At 44.3% G+C, this 25,489-nt stretch overlaps 1 protein-coding gene across 4 annotated transcripts in view; it reads right to left on the bottom strand.

The window, feature by feature from the left end:
• The window catches only part of STK38 (serine/threonine kinase 38), a 44,129-nt gene extending 29,576 nt beyond the window's left edge, over window positions 1-14,553 (bottom strand). The window contains exons 1-3 of one of the 4 annotated variants that reach the window (XM_075555197.1): window positions 14,277-14,553; window positions 12,829-12,874; window positions 7,002-7,137 (exon numbers count right to left, since the gene is read on the bottom strand). In XM_075555197.1, coding sequence (XP_075411312.1) covers window positions 7,002-7,132 — 131 coding nt within the window. In that variant the 5' untranslated portion in view covers window positions 7,133-7,137; window positions 12,829-12,874; window positions 14,277-14,553. The remainder of the gene's footprint in view (window positions 1-7,001; window positions 7,138-12,828; window positions 12,875-14,276) is intronic. The other 3 variants (XM_075555196.1, XM_075555198.1, XM_075555195.1) reach the window with 3 other exon arrangements.
• Window positions 14,554-25,489: the final 10,936 nt, after the last annotated feature.

Genomic DNA, 25,489 nt, shown 5'->3' with positions numbered 1-25,489 from the left:
TAGAGAGAGGGAGAAGGCAGCACCTGGTGGCTTGAGGAGGCTAAACTCATTCACTTTGTGGTAGTTACATAATTTATCTCAACTTAAAGATACATAAAAGTGTAGGGGAGAGAGGGAGAAAACAGAAACAGAAAAGTGGGTGAAGGGCGACATCGGACAGTGGAAGATATAACAAAATAATAATGACGTTTAAATTATTAAGGGTTCATCAGGGAGCGGGGAATGGGGAGGGAGTGGCAAACATGAGGAGCTGATGCCAAATGAAAGCAAATGTTTTGAGAATAATGATGGCAACAAATATACAAATGTGCCTCACACAATGGATGTATGCTTGGATTATAAGCGTTGTACGAGCCCCCAATAAAATGATTTTAAAAAAAGTGTAGGGGAGGTATCTGACCTGTCAATCAGGTCAGTCTGATGGTGTCTACTTGTGGGCGTGGCTTTCTCCTAAGGAGGGCCCTGGGAACTGCCCTCTCTCTGTCTTCACCTTTCCTGCTAGCTGACCCTGAAAGCTGCCGGAGTCCTGCTATGTTTCCACTGACACAGGATCCACATGACTTTGCACCCACCAGTCTATGCTATCCCTGCCTTCTGCATCATTGCATGTGAGTGTGAGACTCTGAGGAGGGACTTATGGACTAGTATCAGACTTAGGGACTTGACTTAGATGAGGCTGGGATGTCTTCTTGATATAAAGTTCATATATATATATATGAGTGTCACTGGATTTGTTTCTCTAGTTAGCCCAGCCGAACACACCCTTCCAGTGGTGATTAGCATAGCTGAGGATTAGGAAGAGTGAAACAGCATCCGGCAACAACTACAAAGAGCTACGATGCATTCAGCTCTTCTGGGCCCTTGAATTCCAAACACTATCTTTCCATCGGACTACTTCTTTGAATGGCCCCACCAGGCTGGACTTGACCATTGTGTCACAGAGATGGCTCAATCTGACTGTATTTTAAATCTAAATATTAACAGACATTTCCCATTGTTTTGCTGCAGGAATGCAATTATCAGAATTAACTTCTTGAACATAATCACATTATTTCATTAAAGTATTCAGGGAGGAAAAAAAACTATGGAATTAATTATACATGCTAATGATTTACTGGGACCAGGTAAACAAAGACCATGAGAACACTAAAAATAACCATTACAATCTAATAAAATTGAGCTTGGACAAACCTTAATGAAAAGTGACATCTTTTGTGAGATGATACCAAGCAATTATGGTTCATTTGGTTAGCTTCAGGATGGCATTGTGGTTACACGAGAAAATGTTCATAATTTTAGAGATGCATAGTAAACTACTTAAGATTTAAGTGATGTTTAGAATTTGATTTAAAACAAAACAGCCCTGGCCCACCAGGCCGTGATGATGATGTTCCTGAGTATAGCAGCCAGTCCACAGAGAGAACAACATGGCTGGCCCTACTATGAGACATGATGCTCCTCAGTGACTAAGGGCGATACAGGGGACAGCACCGGAGAAACAGTGTGGGAATTGCACCTGACCTGATCCCACCACACCGAGGCAAAGCACTGGGGGAGTGCAGCGGAACAGCAAGGGAATGGAGTGGCAAGGTCCCCAGGGAATGCTGAAAGTGGACTTTGGGGCCAGGGCGTGGTGCCCCAACAGACTGGGCTGGAAAACGCTCCTAAGGGCCAGCAAACGATCCCTGAACTAACTACAAGCTTTTCTCTTGTGAACTGTTTTGTTCTGTTCTTTTTCAGTGGTTTGTTTTTGTTGTTTTGTTGTCTGGTTGTATACTGTTGCTTTGTTTTCCTCTGTCTAGTTTTCGTGCATGTTAGTGACTCCACAGGTCTGTCTGAATAGGACAGGCTGGATGAACTATCTGGAGGAAAAACAACGGGACCGACAGTTCCGGGGGGACTTGGGGTGGGGGGGTAGGAGGGGTAAGGAAGTGGTGTTAACAAACCCAGGGACAAGGGAAAAACATGGGACCCCAAATGGTAGAGAAGGGGGAGTGGCAGGCCTGGTGGGAAATGATCAAGGGTAAGGTTGCTTAGAGAAGAGGTATACTCTAGCCCAGGTGGCGATGAAGCATGGTAGTAGGGCAGGAGGAAGGTCAAGGGAGATGGAGGAAAGAGCTAGGAGTCAAAGGGCATTCATGGAGGTCTAGACAAAGACATGTACATGCAAATATATATAGGAGGATGGGGAAATAGATCTATGTGTCTATATTTATAGGTCAAGTATTAAAGTGGCGGAAGGACCTTGGGCCTCTACTCAAACACTCCCTCAATGCATGAATACCTTCTTTTATTAAATTGGAACTCTATGATGCTCACTCTCCCGACACAACGGCTGGAGCCAAAGTGGGTGAACAAGTAAATGTGGTGAAGAAAGCTGATGGTGCCCGGCTATCAAAAGAGATAGTGACTGGGGTCTTAAAGGCTTGAAGATAAACAAGCGGCCATCTAGCTCAGAAGCAACAAAGTCCACATGGAAGAACACACCAGCCTGTGTGATCGAGTGGTCCCAAAGGGATCAGTTACCAGGCATCAAAGAACAAAACATCTTATCATTGACTGCACACCTCCATGATAGGATCGCTGAAGACAAATGGGTGCATAAGCAAATGTGGTGAAGAAAGCTGATGGTGCCCGGCTATCAAAAGAGATAGTGTCTGGGGTCTTAAAGGCTTGAAGGTGAACAAGCGGCCATCTAGCTCAGAAGCAAATAAGCCCACATGGAAGAAGCACACCGGCCAGTGCGATCATGAGGTGCCCAAGGGACCAGGTATAAGGCATCATGCAAAAAAAAAAAAAGATATGTGTGTGTATGTATGTATATATATGTTTATATGTATGTGTATATATGTATATATATATCATATTAAATGAAAGGGGAAGTGCAGAGTGGAGACCCAAGGCCCAAGTGTCGGCCAAAGGAGATCCCCTCATAGAGGGGTTTAGGAGAGGAGATGGGTTAATTAGGGTGTGAGGTAGTATCGATGAAGAACACAGCTTTCCCCCAGATCCTGGATGCTTCCTCCCCCCAACTACCATGATCCGAATTCTACCTTGCAGGGCTGGATAGGACAGAGGCTGTACACTGGTACATATGAGGGTTGGAGGTACAGGGAATCCAGGGTGGATGATACCTTCAGGACCAAGGGTGTGAGGGACGATGCTGGGAGAGTGGAGGGTGAGTGGGTTGGAAAGGGGGAACTGATTACAAGGATCCACATGTGACCTCTTCCCTGGGAGAGGGACAGAAGAGAAGGGGGGAAGGGAGACTCCGGATAGGGCAAGATATGACAAAATAACGATGTATAAATTACCAAGGGCATATGAGGGAGGGGGGAATGGGGGAGGGGGAAAAAAAGAGGACCTGATGCAAGGGGCTTAAGTGGAGAGCAAATGCCTTGAGAATGATTGGGGCAGGGAATGTATGGATGTGCTTTATACAATTGATGTATGTATATGTATGGATTGTGGTAAGAGTTGTTTGAGTCCCTAATAAAATGTAAAAGAAGAAAAGAGAAAAAAATGATTAGGGCAAAGACTGTACAGATGTGCTTTATACAATTGATGTATGTATATGTATGAACTGTGAAAAGAATTGTATCAGCCCCAATAAATTGTTAAAATAAATTTTAAAAAAAAAGAAAAGAAAATGATTAGGGCAAAGAATGTACAGATGTGTTTTATACAATTGATGTATGTATACGTATGGATTGTGATAAGAGTTGTATGAGCCCCTAATAAAATGTTTTTAAAAAATTGTAAAAAACTAAAAAAAAACAGCAAAAAATAAAATGGATGAGATGAAGTAAATATAACCACTCTTGATAATTATCCAATCTGAGAACTGACTATATTGGGGTGCACTTCTGTACTCTACTTCTGTACGTGTTTAAAATTGTTCACAGTGAAAAAGAGCAGCAGCGCCCACAAATGGCACACTGTCTGGTCTCTGGCTTCTGGAGGGACAACCCTTCCTTCCTTCTCACGCCAACACTTCACCCAGACCCCACTGCACCCGCCAATGCCTTCCATTCACTGCACTTTGGAGCTGGGGGTGTGGTCATTTCCCATAGGAGAAAGCAAGTTCTTTTCAAGGCAGCAAGCCCGTCTGAATCCCTGCTTTTCCATTAGGCATGATGTTTTTACACACATCAAATCTGAAAAATGGATGGTGCTTAAAAATAAATAAAAGTCAGAATGGATAGCAGTGTGTAATGAATGTTTATAACTACTAGTTGGACCAATATTGAGAGTATCCATACCAGGTGGATAAGGGGAAGGTAGAGGTAGATAGGAGGAAACTGATCACAATGATCTATCTATAAACTCCTCCCAGGGGAATGGACAAGAGAAAAGTGGGTGAAGGGAGATATCGGTCAGTATAAGACGTGAAAAAATAATAATTTATAAATTATCAAGGGTTCATGAGGGAGGGAAGGAAGGAGGGGTAAAATGAGAAGCTGCTACCAAGGGCTCAAGTAGAAAAAAATGTTTGGAGAATGATGATGGCAACAAATGTACAAATGTGCTTGACACAATGGATGGATGGATAGATTGTGATAAAGAGTTGTATGAGCTCCCAATAAAAGTATTTAAAAACAAACGACTGCTTATAATTTTCCCACCCACTTTCCCCAGAAAGGATGAGAGGTTGGCCCACCCAAAAGAGAGTGGAGCTGAGAGCATTTCTACTAGTTAGACACTTACATCTCAAGGATCTACACTATTTCCATCCAGAACACCAAAAAGCTGTGAAACCCCTGCTTTGTCTATTCTACTTTTACTCTGCTTTATTATTAAGGTGCTCCTGGCAATCACTGGGCTTTTATCCTAGCAATGATGAAGGCTAGAACAGTCTTACCAAACTGTACTGAGAAGCCAAAATACAACTTTCAACTCGTCATCTTACGAAAGAAGGCACCGAAAGAAAAAGATGAATAAGCAGTGCACAGCAGGTCACGATGAGGTAGAAGAAATGCCTTGCTATTCTTCGTAAATCAGACACCAGTGAGTTGACTTCAACTGCTGGTGACCCCAAGGATGCCAGAGCACAACTGGCTCCATAGGGTTTTCACTGGCCGACTGGAAGCAGATGACTATACCTTTCTTCCAAGGTGCCTCGATCCATTAACCTTTCGGTTAGTAGCCAAGTGTGCTCCTGTTTGCACCACCTGGGGAATCCATCTTTAAAGTCGAGCAATGGCTCTCTCAGTGGATGCACACTATTTAACAAAACCCTGGCATCCAGACTGGATTATGATCAACACAGCTCTGTCTCAGGATTGCAAAGTGTTAACACATCCATAAATCAGTTCACCACATGAACCGAATAAGGGAGAAAAACCAAAGAATTGTCTCAATATAAGAAAAGCATTTGACAACATTAACACTGTTCATGATAAAATCTCACAGCAAAACGAGAACACACAAGAATGTCCTCAACTTGATATGGATCACCGATGAAAACCTACAGGGAGCATCGAACCCTATTCGACAGAACTTCCGACCAGTACAATAAGGCAAAAAAAAAAAAAAGAAAGAAAGAGAGCTACATCTAAATTTTTCCTGATAATGTACACAGAAAATCCTACAAAACAATTACAAGAATAAGTAAATCAGCAAGTTGCAGGATACTGGTCAATATATAGGAATCAACTGTATGTCTATATACTAACAATAATATATTAAAAATGAAATTTTAAATAACCAATTACAATAGCATAAAAAAGATACTTAGAAATAAATGAACAAAAGACACAATATCGTTAACACAACGAATGAATCTAAAGATCCAATCCCATCAAGCTTTTCTATGGACACTAACAAACTAGTTCTACAATGTATATATAAATGCAAAGAACCTCGAATATACACAGCCATTTGGAAAACAGAGAGTAAAGTTCGAGGATGTAATCTACCTAATTCGAGATTTACAGCAAGGCTACAGTACTCAAGACAGTGTGACACTGTCCTAAGACCTGACCAATAGAACTCACCAGAGTCCAGAATCCAATGATTATTTATATGGTCAACTGATTGCACTTGATTCTGACAAAAGAGCCAGAACAATCAGATGGGGAAAGAAAAATCTTTTCTACAAATAGTCTAGGAACTATACAGCCATTGAACAAAACTAAATCTCAACCTTCACCTCATGCCACACACACTGATTCAAGATGAAGCATTAAAATAACAAATACTAAATCTACAGAAAACTTTTACCCCAGGAAAAAAAATCCACAAAGTGTTTCTAATTAAGGTTATTAAAATGAAAATATTCAGAAGTGTACTGATACTTACAATATACTTTGAAGTATATAGGTGGGGAAGGGGGGAATAAGATTAATTAATACATTTATGATTAAAACGTATAGTTATAGAATCAAAATGATGTGTACATGGGTATACAGGCTGTGTAATTCTTTCAACGTTTCAGTATTTCACAATGGAATGTTGAAAACCATTTTAATTATGAGTAGCTGCATGAATAGTGCTCACCAGCTATGTAATGGTAACAGTAGCTCTACTGGCACCATTAAGTAAGCAACCGCCACCCAGTGTGCAGCGTCATGGCGGGTACTTACCTGGGTTACACCTAATCACCACAGCAATCCTGCCAGGTAAGTACTACTATCCCTATCTGCAGATGGGAGGTCATTTGTCCAATCTCATCCATCTAATAAATAGTAAAAAAAGAATTCGATACCTGCATCTAACTCCAAAAGTGATGTCCTTTCCATTACACCACACTACCTTAATGATTAACCCTACGGAGCTGGCCAAATTATTTTATTACACTGCAGTGAATACAATTTTAGGCTACTGACTTGTCGTATAAACAGTGGATTAAGGAGCGTTCAAAGTGAGATAGGCTGCCATTTCACTACAATGAAATAGGCTATAACATGGCTAGTACTTGTCTCCTGTCAACAACATTATGTGTTTTGTGATACTAGACATAAATGCCACAACCACGACACAAGTCTCTCACACAGAATTACCTCATTTCTCGTTCTTCATGCTGAGCGATAAGGTTGCTATAAAAATTCTCCAGTGTCACCTTGGTCATGGTCACCCTTTCCTTTGTGTGGTTACTCATGGACGAGCAAGGTGTTGAGCCTGTCATGGCCATGGCTGCTAGAAACAAAGCAAAGCAGAGCTGATTGATTCTGGACTTGGCATTCAGCACTTAAGCACTCTCCTTACCCCACTGACAGAATGGACACGGTACAAGGTTCCTGGAGGACAAACAAGTAATGTGTAACAAAGGCCAGACAGCCTGAATTCACAAAGGACTTAGTGAAAATGGGCACACTTTATGATGTCCAACCCAGATATCTCACCCCTGGGAACAAATTCTAAAGGAATTCTTCCACAGGTCAGTTAGGGTGCATGTAGAAGGATGCACATTACAGATACGATGCTTCTTTTGTCATCGCCATGGAATGAGGCGTTAGAAGCAATTCAGTAAGAAAATAGGTACAACACTGTAAATGTAGCTATCTGAAACCACCACCAACCTCTACCTACCTGCAAGCAACATGAATTTACCTTTAAAATTAAGTGTTACCTTTTAAAAAGGGAACAAGATCACAATATTAGATTATACATTTAGAATATGTACCATGGGCATAGTATAACTCTTTGCCATCTAAGGATCTATCATGAAAAACCAGAGGCCTACAAAGATTCACACACAGGCGGTTCAATGTAGCATTGCTAATGACAAAAGAGCACTGGAAATCGTTTGAACATATAAAATAGGACTGATAATCATGAAAGAGTCCTTCCTATCTTGGTATACTAAACAGATAATTAAAATCTTAAAATTTTATGCTCCCAAAGTATTAGTCCCCGCCAAAAACATACAACAAACATTACATACGATTAATTTTGCACATTTTCTTGAAGAATTTGTCCAAATTTCTGAACATTTTTAAATGAGTTATCTTTACCATTGAGTTAGTTGTTTATGTATCATAAATACTAGTCCTTTGTCATATATTTAATACAAATAATCTCACCCAATTGGAATCAGGAGTATTGTTTCCAATTTAAGTGAAAAGTACATTTTACATAACAGGTTGTACCTCATGATGTCAATTTTGTGTGTGTGCCAAAGTGTAAGGAGCCCTGGGGACTTAACGGTTACACATTAGGCTGTTAATTTCAAATTCAACAGTCTAAACCACTAACTACTCCATGGGAGAAAAACAGTTTTCTCCTCCCGTAAAAAAGTTAGTCTTTGAAGAAAGCTAATGGTGTCCGGCTGTCAAAAGATATAGTGTCTGGGGTCTTAAAGGCTTGAAGATAAACAAGTGGCCATCTAGCTCAGAAGCAACAAAGCCCACATGGAAGAAACACACCAGCCTGTGTGACCACAAGCTGTCAAAGGGATCAGGTATCAAGCATCAAAGAACAAAAAGTCATATCATTGTAAATGACGAGAGTGCAGAGTGGAGACTCAAAGCCCATTGGTAGGCAACTGGACACCCCCTTACTGAAGGGTTGTGGGGAGGAGATGAGCCAGTCAGGGTGCAAGGTAGCAACGATGAAACATATAACTTTATTCCAGTTCTAAAATGCTTCCTCTCCCCCCCCCCCCATTTTCATGATCTTAATTCTACCTCACAAATCTGGCTAGACCAGAGGATGTACATTGATACAGATAGCAACTGAAAACACAAGGAATCCAGGACAGATGACTCCTTCAGGACCAGTGGTGATCATGGCAATGCCTGGAGAGTGGAGGGAATGTGGGGTAAGAAGGGGGAACTGATTACAGGAATCTACGTATAGCCTCCTCCCTGGGGGAGGGCCAGCAGAAAAGAGGGCAGGGGGAGACGTCGGACAGTGTACCATATGACAAAATAATAATAATTTATGAATGATGAAGGGTTCATGAGGGAGGAGGGAGTGGGGAGAGAGGAGGGAAATGACCAGCCGATATTAAGGGCTCAAGTAGAAGGCAAATGTTTTGAAAATGATGATGGCAACAAATGTACATATGTGCTTGACACAATGGATGTATGTATGGATTGTGATAAGAATTGTATGAGCCCCCAATAAAATGATTTAAAAAAAACTTAGTCTTGTAAACTCACAGTGGTAATTCTACCCTGGTTGCTATAAGTCAGAATCAACTCAATGGCAATGACTGGGTTTTTTTGGAGCTACATGTGTTTAATAAACAGAATTATCAGAAATATGTGTGTATTATATTAGTGAATTAATTCTAGACAATGAGTATAATTCTATTCTTGCTAGTGATTTACCATATTTTCTTTAATGAGCATGTACTCAAAGTAAACTCGCCCCCACCGAGTCAATGCTTAAACATCAAATGTGTTATTCATATATTTAACTTATTGCTATTAAGTCCAAATTTTAATTCATAGCTACTCAGTGTGTGTCAGCCAGAGTAGAATTAGCCTCCACTGAGCTTTCAATCACCAGAGCTTTCTCCCACCGTGCCTTTGGGTGGACTTGAACTAGCCACCTTTCAGTGAGCAGCCACACACACACGTTAGCCACCTGCACAACCTAGAGGCTCCCATATGCATATTTAACCACAATCAACTCAACAAAGGATCTTGGCGCCATCATTTTATATACCAAAAAACGAACACCAATAATACTTTTTCCCTAAATTAAATATCTATATTATTCATACATGCACATCTTTAAACATGTATCTAAGCAAGGGATCAATGGATGCCTGAAGACAAGTTCTCTCAGTAATAACACCTGTCTTAATAGGATGACTTCAAAAACAAAGTCCAATCAAAATAGTGGCAATCCCCTCAATGTACCATCACTTATCCCACTTCCTGCTTCCTGTTTCCCTTTCTGTCTTTTTTTGAACTTGTATGTTTTTTAATCATTTTGTTGGGGGCTCGTACGTTTATCACAATCCATACATATATCCATTGCCTTTCTCCTTTCTTAACCCTCTGAATTTTGTGTTTTGGGTAAATGCTGTCCTTTTGATCTTAAATGGTTCATTATTCTAACAAGGAGTTAAGTTCAACTGCGAACCGGAAGGGTCTCCCTAGTCAGTGGCGCTGGCCTCTGATGATTTTGAGCTTGAGCCACATTTTTCTCCACTCGCTCCAGGATTTCTAATGTGACCCTTTTCAGCGCAGTAGGTGGTTACAGTGAGGCTCCATCTAGTCTTCTGGTCTCGGGGTTGTAGAGACTGATGTCTGCATGGTCCCTTAGTCTACTCAACTGTGTCTATGTGTCTTGATTTTCATCACTCCCCTTTCCTCAAGATGGCAAGAGGCCAATAGCTGCAGCATAAATGTTTGCTCTAGAGTTTTAAGGCCCTTAGCTACTCGCCAAATTAGGATGTGGAACATATTTGTGCACTATGTTATGCCAATTCATCTTCGAGACTATGATCCTGAGCCTCTAAGCCCAGTGACTTATTCTCTCAACAAATTTGGTTGTCTTCCAAGTTTTCACAACTTTGATTCCTGTAAGTTCCAACACATTCATGAATATATTCGTAGCAATGGTAACTATCCATGAGCAAATATTATCTGTCAAACCAACATATATTTGTAAGTATACTCCTACTCTCACTCCTCTATCTGTTCAGTCTGCGTGTCTATCCTAGAATCTACCGAGATTCCCACTGTTGCAAAATTGTATATAGAACAGAATTTGTCTCTGCTAAAAACTCTTGTAAACCTACTTCCTTGTGTCCTAACCTTCCCCTCACCCAAATTTTTACTTGTCTACCCTCTTAATGAGGTGTTCAAATTTTCTTTAAGTTTTAGAGATTAATTCCTTGTCCAATATCTCATAGTCAAAAATTCTTTCCCCAAACTGTGGCTTCTCTTTTGGTGAAATATCTTGTCTTTTGCTGGTTGTGTGCCTTATATTATTTTTGATAGTGCATTTGTGCCATGATTGTTCCTATTTTCTCATTGATGACCTTTATAGCTCAAGGTTTTACATCTCAGTCTTTAATCTATCCTGAGCTCTTTTTTTTTTAATGTGGTGTGAGATTTGGGTCCTGTTTCATTCTTCAGCAAATGGATGTCCAATTTTGCCTGCACCATTAGCTAAAGCGACTATCGCTTCCCTGTCCCATGTGTTTCGGTCCTTCATCAAAGATCGAATGCCCACAGGTGAATGGATTTACTTCTGGGTTCTCCACTCGGTCTCATTGGTCTGTGTCTCTATCACTGTACCAACACCAGGCTGCTCGGCCTGCCATGGCTGTGGAGTTGAGGACTGAGACGTGAAGAAGCCTCATACGTTGTTCTTCTTTAGTAGTGTTTTGCTTATCTCGGGTTTCTTTCCTTTCCATATAAAGTTAGTAATTAGCTTTTCCACCTCTTTAAACAATGATGCTGGAACACGCACAATCTACCTCCTGATGTTTGCCAACCTATATTGTCACACTTGGAGATGGTTCACCAATCTGATTTCCTCCAGCACAGGCAACAGGGCTCAATAGCTTACCTTTATCTTACCTTCCTCTCACATAGCCTGCCTCCAAGTCTGTCTTTTCACCCAATATAAAATGGAATCAGAATCAGAAGGCCTCAAGAGCTACTGTCAAAGACAGTGAACCTTATGGCACATTTTAAGGTTCTCCCTTTAATATTTGGCAGCTTTTAAATGTGTTTTATGGGTTAACTAAGGCTTTTAAAGCAGGTGCAAAGACCTGTTATCACTAAAAAAAATACATTTAACATTAAGCAATTTCTTGAAAAGATAAACCATGAAAGTGATCCTACAGAACAAAGGAGAGCTGCCCCCCAGGGCCCCCCAGGCTCTCAGCCCTGCCAGAAGCAGCCACCCTCAGCTGTCTCCAGCGCAGCGACTGGCAGGTGTGGTGAGCAGTCAAGCACTTACCCACTGCATCACCAAGATGCTCCAACAAAAACCAAATAAGCAATAAGCCCGGCACAACAAGAAAATAAAGAACAATCCCTTCAAAGCAAAGAGAGCCAACATCAAGTCTCTCTTCAGGGTCAAGCATTTTGATTCATGATGTGCCAAAATGATGTGTAATCACAAATTCAAGCTAACACATTCAAAACTATCTCAACTATAAAATAGGTTTTTGATTTTTTTTAATAGGGAAGTTTCTAGCGATACCAAAGCAAACTCAAATGTTTTCAGACCATCAGTAGACGGAAGAATTTTTTTAAAAACTCTGTTTGGTTTGTGAAGCTTGGGTGTGGTTCCTTATTTGTCAGCCTGTACCCCCTCCACCCACAATGAAAACCACATTCACTCTAAGTGCACTTGATGAAGAAATTTTCAAACCAATTGTAAAAACAAGTCAGAAGCAACTGAGACTTTGTGCGTGTGTCACGTTCATTTTAACTTATATTAATTCTACCTAAAAAGACAACAAGTTGAGCGTGTTTATACTGCCAGGGCCCCTTGCTTATATATCGGGCCAATAAATCCTCTCCAAAGGTGGTTTCAACCTTCACACCTCATCTCGAACGTAATGGCAAAGATTGCATTAGCCTTCCTTTTGACCTTTCTTCAAACTTCCTCTTCCTCCTCTTAGAAAAAGTTCAGCCTCATTCTAACAACCTTTAATCAAATTACTATTGCCCAAATCATAGTCAATTCATAAGCTTACTGAACCAGCCATATACATTTCAGGCTTCCGATAAGTCTAGCCTTTGTGCACTTATCTACTGGCCACTGGGTGCCAAGGGCCTATTGGCTCACTCTTTCAACTCTGCAGGAAACACCAAAAACCAAAGGCAAACTGCCATTGAGTCCTCCTATGCAGGATTTCCAAGACTGCAAATCTTTGCAGGAGCAGGTAACTAGTGGGTTTGAACCAACCTTGTAGTTAGCAGTCCAACTTCAACCCAGAGCACCATCCGGGCTCCTGAGAAAGTAAGAGATAGGCAAGACATGTTTGCAAGTTGAAATTTTTAAACAAAAGGGGGATATGATACCCACTGAAGTCAGAGGTAGAAATGGCGAGCACAAAAGTAGGGCAAATAAAAGCCACTGTTTGATTCACTCGAGGGTCACCATCTACTTGGCTTTAATTCAGTACTGATAACTCTACGAACACCTCACCAATACTTTCTCTGTGACGGACAACCAGATATGTCACTTGGGCAATTCAGCACTGGAGCCAAGACTCAGGGACCACAATCTCCTCTTGGAAATCCAGTGTCCTATCTTACACTCGTTTGAACACCCTCACCCCTATCGTAAATGCACAGCGCCATGCACTGCACAAGCACCTGAGAAGTTATATTTACTGGGTAAAGCAGAGGGTCAGCAAAAGAGAAGACTTTCGGTGAGATGATCTGGCGCAGTGACTGTAGCAATGGGCCTACTCTTTGTAATGCACTGTGAGGATGATGCAGTGCCAAGCAGTATGGATTCAATAGCACCTACGAAGGAGGGAAGGGGGAGGTGTTAACTAAATTTTCATCTCAGTTCCTAGAAGTGAAGCACATCTGTGGGTGATGAGAGGTGGGGCTGACAAATGGAATCGTTTTCTATTGTGAGCTGAAGGGCAAGAGTTCTTGTCGTCGGATTGGGAAGCTGACAGTTCATCGTTGGGGCAGGAAGCCTGTGACTGCAGTGCTGGTTCTAGGTCTGAAGAAACCACATCTACTGGCGTGGCTAGGTCAAGAGGCCAGGTGTGTTCAAGGGGAGAGGAAGCCCAGGGGCGCCTTCTTTCCGAACCTCCTCTGGACATTTCACAAAGAGCAAGCTCTGCGAACGAAGACCCTGATTTTCCCCGGAAAGCCTTTGGATTTTCTCCTTCCCGCTGGCTACATTCCTTTCCCACTGCTCTCGGGAATCTTCGCTGCGTTTTCCTTGTCATCTTTAAGGTTACCCTAAGCCGAGAATCCTACCGAGGGGAGGAGAAACACTCAAAAGGCACCAAACCCCGAAATGTGGGCTTTCCACATGTCTGCGGGGCTCCCGGGTTCCTAAATCCCAGGAAAGGGGAAAGGGGCTGGAAGCTGGCGCGGACGGAGATCCCGGAGCAGGGTGAGCAGACAAAGCTGGCAGCGGGGAAAGCAGAGGAGAGGCTGGCTCCCCGCCCCAACGGCACCCGAAAGGAGAGCGCGGCGCCGGTGGGAATGTGGGGAGGCCCCCCCAGAGGCCCCGGGAGACCGCGCGGGCGCATGACAGGAGGCTGAGGGGACGGGTCACGGAGGAGAGCGGGTCGGGCTACGAGGGCGCCAGCGAGGAGGAGTCACCCCGAGAGCTGAAGGGGAAAGTCTGCGGCGGCGTGGGGGCAGCGGCAGCAGGACACTCACCAGAGCCCCGGGGGAGGCAGGGCTACGGGCAGCGGGCAGCCCGGACGCGGGCCCCGCCAACGGTCTCGAAGTGTGAACTGGAGAAGCGCCAGAGGCAGCCGCCGCCGGTCAGGCCAGGGCAGGGACGCGCGAGGGGCTGTGGGGTGGGGGCCGTGGGACGGTGACGAGCGAGGACAACAGGAAGCGCCTCCACGGCCGGGCGAGACGGCAAGGCTGAGGGGCCAAGACAGCCAGCCCGGTGCCCCGCTGCGGAGAGGGGCTGGCGCGGAGGCCCGGCGCCGGCACCGCGCATGCGTGACTCCCCGCGGCGCAGCCCGGGCGGCAGGTCTGCGCGTGCGCGGCGCCGCCCCGCTCCTCCGGGACCCGCCCCCTCGGCTCCCCGCAGGCGAGGTGCGAGGCATGGGTGGGGCGGGGGGGTGTGGGACACTCTCGGGCGGGCGGGGTGGACCGGGAAGAGGTTCCTCTTGATTTTTGGTTTTAAAACTGTACGTTTTGAAATAAGTACAGCCTCGCAGGAAGTTGCAAAATGTGTACAGACCTGAGACCCATCACCCACCCAGCTTCCCTCTGTGTCTTACATAACTATACTACAGTCTCAAAACCAGGAAATTGACAGGGGCATAATAAGACACTGAATTCGACAAAAGCAATTAACTAGATCATAGTCCTTACTCGGATTTAACCAGTTTTGCGTGCGTTCACGCATGTGTTTTTTATGTAAGTCTGTGAAATTGGGTCACCTGCATAGTTTTCTTAGCTCATTGGTTTTTGACCATTAATTATAACACTTGAGCTGAAGGCCTTGTCTACTCTGTCTGAAACCTAAACGCAACCCCACGGCTTTTGAATGGATCAGACTCATAGTGAGCCTATCAGACAGTCCCATAGAATTTCCAAGTCTGTATCTCTTTACAGAAACAGACAGCCATATCTTCCTCCCTGAAAGCCTGGTGGCCTCCAACCACTTGGTTAGCATCCAGGTGCATGAACCATTGTGCACCAGGCTCCTATGCTTATCTAGACATAAGGATTAACACACTATAGGGGTTCACGTGAGCTCTCAGTGTGCATGGAAGAACCTGCTTGTCAAGGCCACCCAACAGCTTATTAAGTACCATCTCCTGGGGTAAAAAGGTCCCCAATTTTATTAGCCTTCAGGTGTTCACTCTTCCTTGAAAATGGAGCACAGCGCCATCCACCAGGAAGTGTCAGGCTCCTGGTTACAAAGAGGAGTAAGACAGGGATACTCTCCCTGCCTTCAAAGGGGTCATGTAGGGAACAATATCCCCTTGTGCACAAGTCATCTGGCTCTTCTGTGATCCTCTGTGTCTCCCGAGGATCCCTGGTAAGCCCTAGTGGCACCAGCCCCTCCAAGGGAGAAAGATGAGCCCCCTGCGAAAATTTGGAAACCCTATATGGAGCTCTGTTGTTGTTTGTTTGGTGGTTTTTTAATAGTCCCTCCCGCTTGTCTGGGGCCTGAGGCCTGCTTTCTATCATTCAAGTTGGGATTCCAGGTTTCGTTCCATAATGGAGACCATTATGACTGTTTTCATCTTCAAAGTCCCAGTTGCCTTTTGATTAGCCTCATATAGGGACCTCTTCATCTTTCATCCTCTCTGTCCAGAGGCCCTTCTCCCCCAAAGCCTTTTGACAAAGTGGCATGGGCCTTAACAATTTAATAACAGTGCAAGATGTTTGCATAATGTTTTCCAGTTTACAACCCCCTTTCATTCCTTTAATCTCGACTGAGCCTCACAACTCTTAGGCAGGTTATATAGGGATGAGGCTTCAGAGATAAAATAACTAATAGACAAGCTACGTGATTTGTCTGACTGCTCACAGTTCATAACCCAGCAGCCAAGCAGGGAGCTCCATTGTCCGACTGCAATTCCCATGCGCTTTCTGCTTTTCCTCTTTTCTTCCTCCAAAACACAACTCACACCTTATCTCTTCCTTGGAGCTTTCTAGGTTTCAGGGGAAATGCTTCACTCTCTGCTCTAAGTTGCTGGTAGGTGCCATTGCGTCGGCTCGGACCCACAGTGACCCCATGCACAACAGACTACACGCTGCACCATGCTGTGCCCTCCTCACAATTGTTCCAGTGCTTGAGCCCATCGATGCCGCCACGGTCTCATTCCATCTCGTCAAGGCCCTTCCTCTTTTCCACTGCCCATCCACTTTACCAAACATGATGTCCTTCTCCAGGGACTGGTCTCTCCTGATAATATGTCCAAAGAATGTAAGACAGAGTGTTGCCATCCTTGCCTCCGAGGAGCACTCTGCCCTTCTTCCTCCAATACAGATTGTTATACTATTAACTTGAAGGTTGTCGGTTCCATTCCATCCAGCAGCTACACGGAGGCCCTAATGATTTACTCCCTGTCGAGCAGTTCTACTCAGTATCCTTCGAGTCCTCAGGGGTTGGGATCACCCAAAAGGCAATGGGCACCCATACAAACACACAAAATAAACATAGATGGATAGCTATAGATATATGTATATCAGCTGGAACGGACCATGATTAGAGAGAGGGGTTGTCCCTCTCATGCCTGCAAGGGCCCTCACAAAGGAGTTTGGAAAGAAATCAGGCACCCTACTAGATACCCATTGGAGGACCCAAACAGAGCATGTACCTTTACACAAGCCCATAGACCCAGGTAAAATTAATACCTTGGACAAGCCCACCTTGGGTACATTAGTTAGGTAATATTTTATTTTGTGTTTGCTTTTTGCTGTTGGTTTTGACTTCCTTTGTTGTTTTATTTCTAGTTATGTAATATAATCATTAGGTATCTAGTTATATAATCATGTGTTGTAGTTGTTATATAATGATCCCCCATGGTGTAATCTGATGAGATAAACCAATCGATTATAAAGATTTTAAGGATAGGATGTAACACCCTTATCCCATCACAGCCCTGATCCAATATGAGGGGAGGTTTCCCTGGGATGTGGCCTGCAACCCTTTTTATCTTATAAAAGCTAAAAGGATGTCCTTGTGGTTAGCACCTCAATGCACAACTGTTGATTCTCATGATCAAATAACATGTCTATAAGCAAAAAAGAGCTACTGATAAGAAAAGAACAGAGGTGTAACTTATAAAGTCACAGAAACTCCAAATAATATTTTAAGTTAATAGTAAATTTATAAAAAATACAATTTAACAAAAATATTTTAGCAAATATCCTACTTCCACAGGACTATTGTGAAGATATGAGTCAGAATCTACTGGATGGCAGTGGGTTATTATAAAACTCAAAAAAATAATGCTTATTAAATCATCCTTTGAGGAAAGTGTTACATATATATACTTTTAATTACCTTATAAGAAACTTTATCTGTGCATTTTGGAACTGTTGCTGGTTGGCTGATTCAATTTTCATGAACTATTTTGGCATGTTTCAAAAGCACTGCCACTAAAAAAAAGATATGTCTACAAATGCCAAAAAAATAGAGCTAAAAGGAGAGAAAAGCTAGCAGCGAGACCTATTACTGTTAAGTAGCCCGCTTAGGGACAGGGGGGATTGTCCTGCAAGGGCCCCCACAAAGGAAGTGGGGAAGAAATCAGGCACCCTATTGGACACCCATGGGAGGACCCAAACTGAGCATGTACCTACACGAGCCCCCTAGACTCAGGTAAAACCAATACCTTGGACAAGCGCATCTTAGGTACATCACAGGTGGGCCCTCTGGGGTCAACCAGCCAATGGGGGCAACCAATTCCATCAGCCACGCCCCTCCAGCCAGAGGTTTGAAATATCCTTGCTGTGGGAAGGCCCTGCTCTCTTTTACCCTGCTGGTCAGCGGCAGGTAGAGGGTGAGGGTCTCCCTTCCCTGCGCGGGTGCACATGCATCCACTCCAGGCCTATGCGAGGCCCACAGCCTCTTGGCTCACATACTCTTAGCCTCTAGGGTTCTTGGGCTTCTGGCCTCCTGGCCTCCCCAACCACACTCAGTCCCACACGTGTGGGTGCCCTTTTCCACGTGGTTGTTCATGCCCACTTTTGAACCCCAGCGCGGCTTCAGCGCAGCGTGGCACGCTGTCGAGAAATAGCGTGTACCCTTTTGAGACTGTCAGACGTGCAACTTGTCCTGTCCTTCCTAAACGCTCACTTGGATCACAAAAGGGCACGAATGCTTTCAGCGTGCAAAGCCAAGAACCGAGATCTAACCCACTCCAGGAACCTAACAGTACCCTCAAGAAAGAAGAGTGTGTCCTTTGGAGAGAGGGCCCCTGCAGTGAGAAACTACTAGACCCAGGGGGGAAATTGATGCCAAGACACATGAAGGTCTCCAAGGAACATGAGGCCTACAAATGTTTATCGGAGATAAGGCCCTTCCTCTTAAACCTTGTGCCAGCAGCGTGAGGAAATCTTTCCCCAGGACAGGCACCCCGACTTCTAGCCTGCTGAACGGCAAAAGGATCAACTGCTGGTTGTTAAAGGCCTCCGCTTGTGGTGTTTCTAGTATAGCAGCACCACATGACATCAAGACAAGTTAGGGACGGCATCAAGAACATCACGCATGAAAAAAAGCCAAAGCTCATTAACATGACAAGACAGAACAAAGATAACGAAGCGGATGCCAGAAGAGACTCTGAAACTTGCTCTTGAACATAGAGTAGCGACAGCAAAATGGAAGAAACGATGAAGTAAAAGAACTGAATGTAAAACTTCCAAGAGCGGGCTTGAAAGTAAAGTATTTCAATGAAATCTGCAAAGACTCCGAATTAGAGGAAGAACACACCGAGCATATCTCAAACTGAAAGAAATAAAGAAAACATGTCAGCCTCCAGTTACGATATTGAAGGATCCCAGGGACAAAACAGTGAATGATGCCGGTAGCATCAGAAGACGATGGAAGGAATGTACAGTCATTGTACCAAAAGGAGCTGGTCAACATTCAGACATTGGAAGAGGCCATCTATGGAGAAAGAGATCCAAGCGGCGCTGAAGGCAATATTGGAAAAATAAGGTTCCAGGATTAACCGAACACCCACTGAAATGCAGTGATACCTCGGCTGTGGGTGTCAAATGACTCCAAACTCGCTTTCCACTAGTGGCACAGCCAGGGTCGAAACCATCTGCCCGGTGGTGGTAACTTTGCTGGATAGTCGAACCCCAAATCCGACTTGGAAACATCTGTGCCGGCCGAGCGTGAGTCACGAGTCGTGTATCGCTGTGGACACAAAGGGGTGACGCCTCAGGTTAAGCGCCACGCTCACACAACATATAGTGCGTGCGTGTGTGTTAGTGCGGTAAAACGTCCATCATTGTGCTCTTTGGGGCGCTTTGTGTACAATGTCGCAACCGTGGCTCCAAAGAAAGCGAGTGACACCAGCGGGCAAGCTGAGAGGCAAGCTGTGAAAGCTACCATAGAGCCAAAGAAAGAAAGCATTGTGAAACTGGAGTCCGGTCACCACTTGTCTCCCATGGTGGCTGAACACCACACGGCTAAGTTGACATGATCAACATTTGGGGGGGGGGGATCTGCTTCAAGTGGCTAATGTAGCAAAAGATGTGACATTGTTAACCATGAAACAAATAACCCAGACCATCAAAGAGGCTGGAAAGTGACTGCTATTTGGATAAATCAGAAACAACTCATTGGCAATAGCGTACCCATGACTGTAGTACAGGAGAAGGCTAAAAGCTTCCATAGTGATTTAAAGTCCTGGAAAAATGAATTTATGAGGGTAGTTCGTGGGCTTCGAAACCAATTATTTCATTTTCCCTTATTTCTTATAGGGGAAATCTGTTCAATTCTCAAGCTTTTTGGCATTCAAACACGAATTTGGAACTAACAGAATTGGACAACTGAGGTATCCTTGTATTTCAACAAGTTGATGAAGCACGAGAAGCACTCACTCCTCTTAGCCAAGAAATCTGGAAGACAGCTACCTGGTCAACCACCTGAAGAGATCCCTATTTGTGCCCATTCCAAAGAAAGGTGATTCAACATCATGCAGAAACGATCAGCACTGCCATTAAGATCCCATACAAGTAAAGTTTTGCTGACGATAATTCAACTGCAGTCGAAACAGGGCCACGGACTGTAAGAAAAACAAACAAATCTGTCTTGGAAGAAATACAGCCAGAAGGCTCCTTAGACGTGAGGCTGGTGAGACTTGGTCTCATAGACTTTGGACAGGTTATCAGAAGAAACCAGTCCCTGGAAAAGGACATCACGCTGAGTAAAGGAGGCAGTCAGTCAGATTGAAGAGCAGCCAAAAGATGGATTGACACAGTGACTGCAACAATGGGCGCAAACACAGCCACAATTGGACTAGGCTGTGTTGCGTGTTGATGTACATAAAGTCCTATGAGCGAGAGCCTGCTCAGTGGCGCCAGCCCATACCCTGCCAATCCGGACGCTTAATAACCCGAGATAGGGTTTCTGAGACTGTAAATCTTCATGGCCTCACTTTCGCCTGTGGAGCTCCTGGTGGGTGTGAAACAAGGTTATTCCACAGCACCAGCCAGGGCTCCCCAGATAAACTCAGATTTCTATATTAAGTTATCTGTACCCCTGTACCATTACAGGCAAGAACAAATGGTACTTAGGTAGAGGCTCAAGCTCCACTGAGAGCATTAGTGTAAAATAAGGCTCCAGGAATTGATGGAATGCCAACTGAAATGTTTCAACAAGCCGATGAAGCCCTGGAAGTACTCACTTATCTATGCCACCAAATTTGAAAGACAGCCCCTTGGCTAACTGACTGGAAGAACTCCAGATCTGTACCTATCCCAACAGAATGCTCAAATTGTAGAAAAATGTCATCAGTATAAAATGCAAGTAAAATGTTGCTGAAGATCATCTAACAGTGATTGGAGCAGTTACCAGATACCCAGGCCAGATGCAGAAGACAACGTGGAACAAGCGATATCATTGCTGATGTCAGATGGATCTTGGCTGAAAGCAGGAAGAAGTTTACTTGTGTTTTATTGACTGTGCTAAAGATTTTGACTTTGTGGACCATGAAAAATGATGGATAGCCTTGAGAAGAATGGGAATCTCAGAACACTACATTGTGCTCGCGTGGAACCTGTACATGGGTCAAGAGGCAGTTGTACAAACAGAAGGGCATACTGCATGTTATAAAATCCAGAAAGGTTGCATCCTCTCACCATACTTATTCAATCTGCATGCAGAGCAAATCATCAGAGAAGCTGGCTTATATGAAGAGGAATGTGGCATCAGGATTGGAAGTAGGTTTATTAACAACGTTTGATATGCAGATGACATAACCTTCCTGGCTGAAAGTGGGGAGGACTTGAAGCACTTGCTGGTGAAGATCAAGGATTACAGTCTTCAGTGTGGATTACAACTCCATGTAAAGAAGACCCAAATCCTCACCACTGGACCAATAGGTAACACCATGATCAATGGCGAAAAGATAGACACTGACAAGGATTTCATCTTGCTTGGATCCACAATCTGAGCTCATGGAAGCAGCAGTCAAGAGATCAAATGGGTAAATCTGCAGCACAAGACCTCTTTAAAGTACTGAAAAGCAAGGATGTTACTCTGAGGGCAAAGGTGTGCCTGACCCCAGCCTCATATGCATTTGAGAGTTGGACATGGAATGGGGAGTACCTATGAAGAGTCAAAGCACTTAAATTACACTGCTGGCAAAGAATATTGAAAGTACCATGGACTACTTAAAGGACAAACAAATCTATCTTGGGTGAAATACAGCCAGAATGCACTTTAGACATGTTGTCACAGTAACCAGTCCCTGGAGAAGGATATCATGCCTGGTAAAGTGGAGGGGTAGCGACAAAGAGGAAGGTCCTCGACGAGGTGAATCACACAGTGGCTCTGCCACAATGAGCTCAAACATGCCGGTAAGAACAACTGTGAGGCAGGAAAGAGGGACCAGATGTCAACCCAGTGCTCCAAGATGTGAATGCAACATGCCGGCATGGAGTAGGGAACCAGTGGAGAGGTCTGAGGGGCTGGCCCCAATCCCAACTACATGGACACCTGCCCCTCCCTGCAGAAGAATTTATTTCAGAGGACAGCACTGAATCTGAAGCTCCAGGAGAAGGACATGTCTGATCAGAGCACACGGGAGCAGATGAAGGGGAGGAAGAGAGAGTGGAGCGCATCCTGGCTCACCAAGCCCTGATGATGATATTCCTGCTCAGAGCAGGCAATCCACAGAGAGGACCATATGGCCAGCCCCACTATGAGAAATAACATCCCTCACTGACCTATAACCCTACAAGGGACAACACTGGAGACACAGTGTGGGAATTCCACCTAATCTGATCCTACCACACTAAAGCAAAACACTAAGGGCATGGAACAGAACAGCAAGGAGAACAGAGCAACAAATTCTCCAGGGAATACCAAAAATAGACTTTATGGCCAGGGCTTGGCACCCCAACAGACTTGACTGGAAAACACTCCTAAAGGTCAACAAACAGTCCTTGAACTAACTACAAGCTTTTCTTTCTTGTTACTGTGTTTTGTTTTGTCATTGGCTTGTTGTTATTGTTGTGGGTTTTTTAAATTTTTTACCAACAGATAAATCAATTTATTAAAATAGTTGATTTAAGCATCTGCAATGGTGACTTCAACCTCTACTCCAGGTTCAATCATAATGGAGGTGATCTGCTTAACTATCTCAGAAGGTCTATGCAAATCAATGAGATGCTTGTGGATTCTCATCGGGAATCGATCCCACGTCTTAGAACCCTCCCACAGGGAGTTTTCCTGGTCATAGTTCTCCAAGTCTTGGTAGGCATCCTAGCTGGTCCCTTCACTTTCAGGGTCTTCTCCTTAGCCCTCTGATCAAGTCAGCACACACTTTCTCCAAGGATGTCACATTGCGGCTGGTCATAGTCATTCTAATCCCGTGAATGGCCACCTCTGGTTCCACAGGTGTCTTTCCGGTGTCCTTAAATGCCATGGCAGCAGGCGCTTCCTGACCGACTTGTTCCTCAACAGAGAGTGAACAGCAGTGAGTCAGGAATGGGAGCAGAGGGACAGAGCACTGTGGGATGACAGCCGCATCTTCCTAAAAGAGCGTTTTATTTTGTTGCTTGGTTTTGCTGTCTTGTTTTTGTGTATGTTATTATCTCTGTAGGCCTGTCTGAATAAGATAGCCTGGATGAACAATCTGGAGGAGAAAACCATGGACCGACAGTTCTCGGGGGACATGGGAGAGTGGGAGGTGGGGGGACAGGTAGCAGTGGTAACAAACCCAGGGACAAGGGAACAACAAATAATCCAAATCAATGGTGAGGGGGTGTAGGAGGCCTGGTAGGGCGTGACCAAGGTTACATTAGTAACCGAGAGGAATTACTGAAACCCTAATGAAGGCTGAGCATGATAGTGGGACAAGAGGAAAGTAAAAGGAACTAGAGGAAAAAGCTAGAAGGTAAAGGGCATTTACAGAGGTCTAAATAAAGGCATTTACATATGTAAATATATTTATATACGAGGATGGGGAAATAGATCTATGTACATATATTTATAGGTTTAGTATTAAGGTAGCAGATTGGCATTGGGCCTTCACTCAAGTACTCCCTCAATGCAAGAATATTTGGTTCTATTAAACTGGCATTCCATGATGCTCACCTTCCCGACACAATCACTGAAGACAAAGTGGGTGCATAAGCAAATGTGGTGGAGAAAGCTGATGGTGCCCAGCTATCAAAAGATATACGTCTGGAGCCTTAAAGGCTTGAAGGTAAACAAGTGCCATCTAGCTGAGAAGCAACAAAGCCCACATGGAAGAAGCACACCAGCCTGTGCAATCACGAGGTGTCAAAGGGATCAGGTATCAGGCATCATCAGAACAAAAAAATCATCATTGTGAATGAGGGGAAGTGCAGGGTGGAGACCCAAAGCCCATCTGTAGGCAACTGTACATCCCCTTATGGAATGGTCATGTGGAGGAGACGAGCCAGTCAGGGTGCAGTGTAGCAACGATGAAACATACAACTTTCCTCTAGTCCCTAAATCCTTCCTCCACACCCACTATCATGATCCCAATGCTACCTTACAAATCTGCCTAGACCAGAAGATGTACACTGGTACTGATAGGAACTGGAAACACAGGGAATCTAGGACGATGATCCCTTCAGAATCAGTTGTGAGAGTGGCAATACCGGGAGGGTGGGGGGAGGGGAGGGTGGAAAGGGGGAACCGATTACAAGGATCTACATAGAACCTCATCCCTGGGGGACGGACAACAGAAAAGTGGGTGAAGGAAGACATCGGACACTATAAGATATGACAAAATAATAATTTATAAATTATCAAAGGTTCATGAGGGAGGGGACAGCGGGGAGGGAAAGGAAAAAATGAGGAGCTGATGCCAGAGGCTTAGGTGGAGAGCAAATGTTTTGAGAATGACGAGGGCAATGAATGTACAGATGTGCTTCACACAATTGATGTATGTATGGACTGTGATAAGAGTTGTACGGCCCTAATAAAACGATATAAACAGAAGAACAACAGTGCGGATGGTGCAGACCAGGCAGTGCTTTGTTCTGTTGTACATCGTGTCTCTGTGAGTCGGAACCAAGTCTATGGCCCTTGACAACACCTACTCTAATAAATAGCCAGGTTTTCTCAAAATAGCCAAGCCAGATTATGCTGTGCCTAAATGATGAGTTTATTATGATCTCAATGAGGATAGTGGACATTCTTCAATCTTTTTGGCCACCCAACATTTGAACTCCATTCATAGGTGTAAGGAGTCCCCAGTCTAAGAAGCAGAACCCACTTCCCATTAACAAAACTTCCAGATAGCCCCTTTCCTGGACTCCCTTGCAGGTAGCGTGTAGGTACAAAACGTAGCTGCTACCAGTCACTGACACCACCACAGGCCCTGCAGTGGAAGCTGGGATGATCCGTCCCTGAAATTGTGCAATTCACCCGTTTGCTTCATCTAGGCCTGGTCCCGTTGGATCCTGCCTTTGTCTTAAATGTTGACGTTTTATTAATTAGGGATTTGGGGTGTTGATTTACATTTTTCAAAATACTGCAGGACAATGTTACGTTGGCTACGAAGTCGCGGGTATTCCCTATACATCTTGGGCGTCTGGCTTCTGTTACTCTCGGCTCAGCCCTGGAGTTGTAGGCTGAGTCCATGCTGGCAAGTCTGGGCTGGCCATTCCACATGGTCTCTAGGAGTTGTTGTGGCCATGGCAGTGCAAGCTCCCTTCATCAATGGTCTCAACCGGCTCCACGGTCT

This window comes from Tenrec ecaudatus, chromosome 7 (genome assembly GCF_050624435.1).
Source record: "Tenrec ecaudatus isolate mTenEca1 chromosome 7, mTenEca1.hap1, whole genome shotgun sequence".
Taxonomy (NCBI): domain Eukaryota; kingdom Metazoa; phylum Chordata; class Mammalia; order Afrosoricida; family Tenrecidae; genus Tenrec; species Tenrec ecaudatus.
The sequence above is the reverse complement of the archived record's forward strand: the minus strand, read 5'-3'. Positions and strand labels throughout refer to the sequence as shown.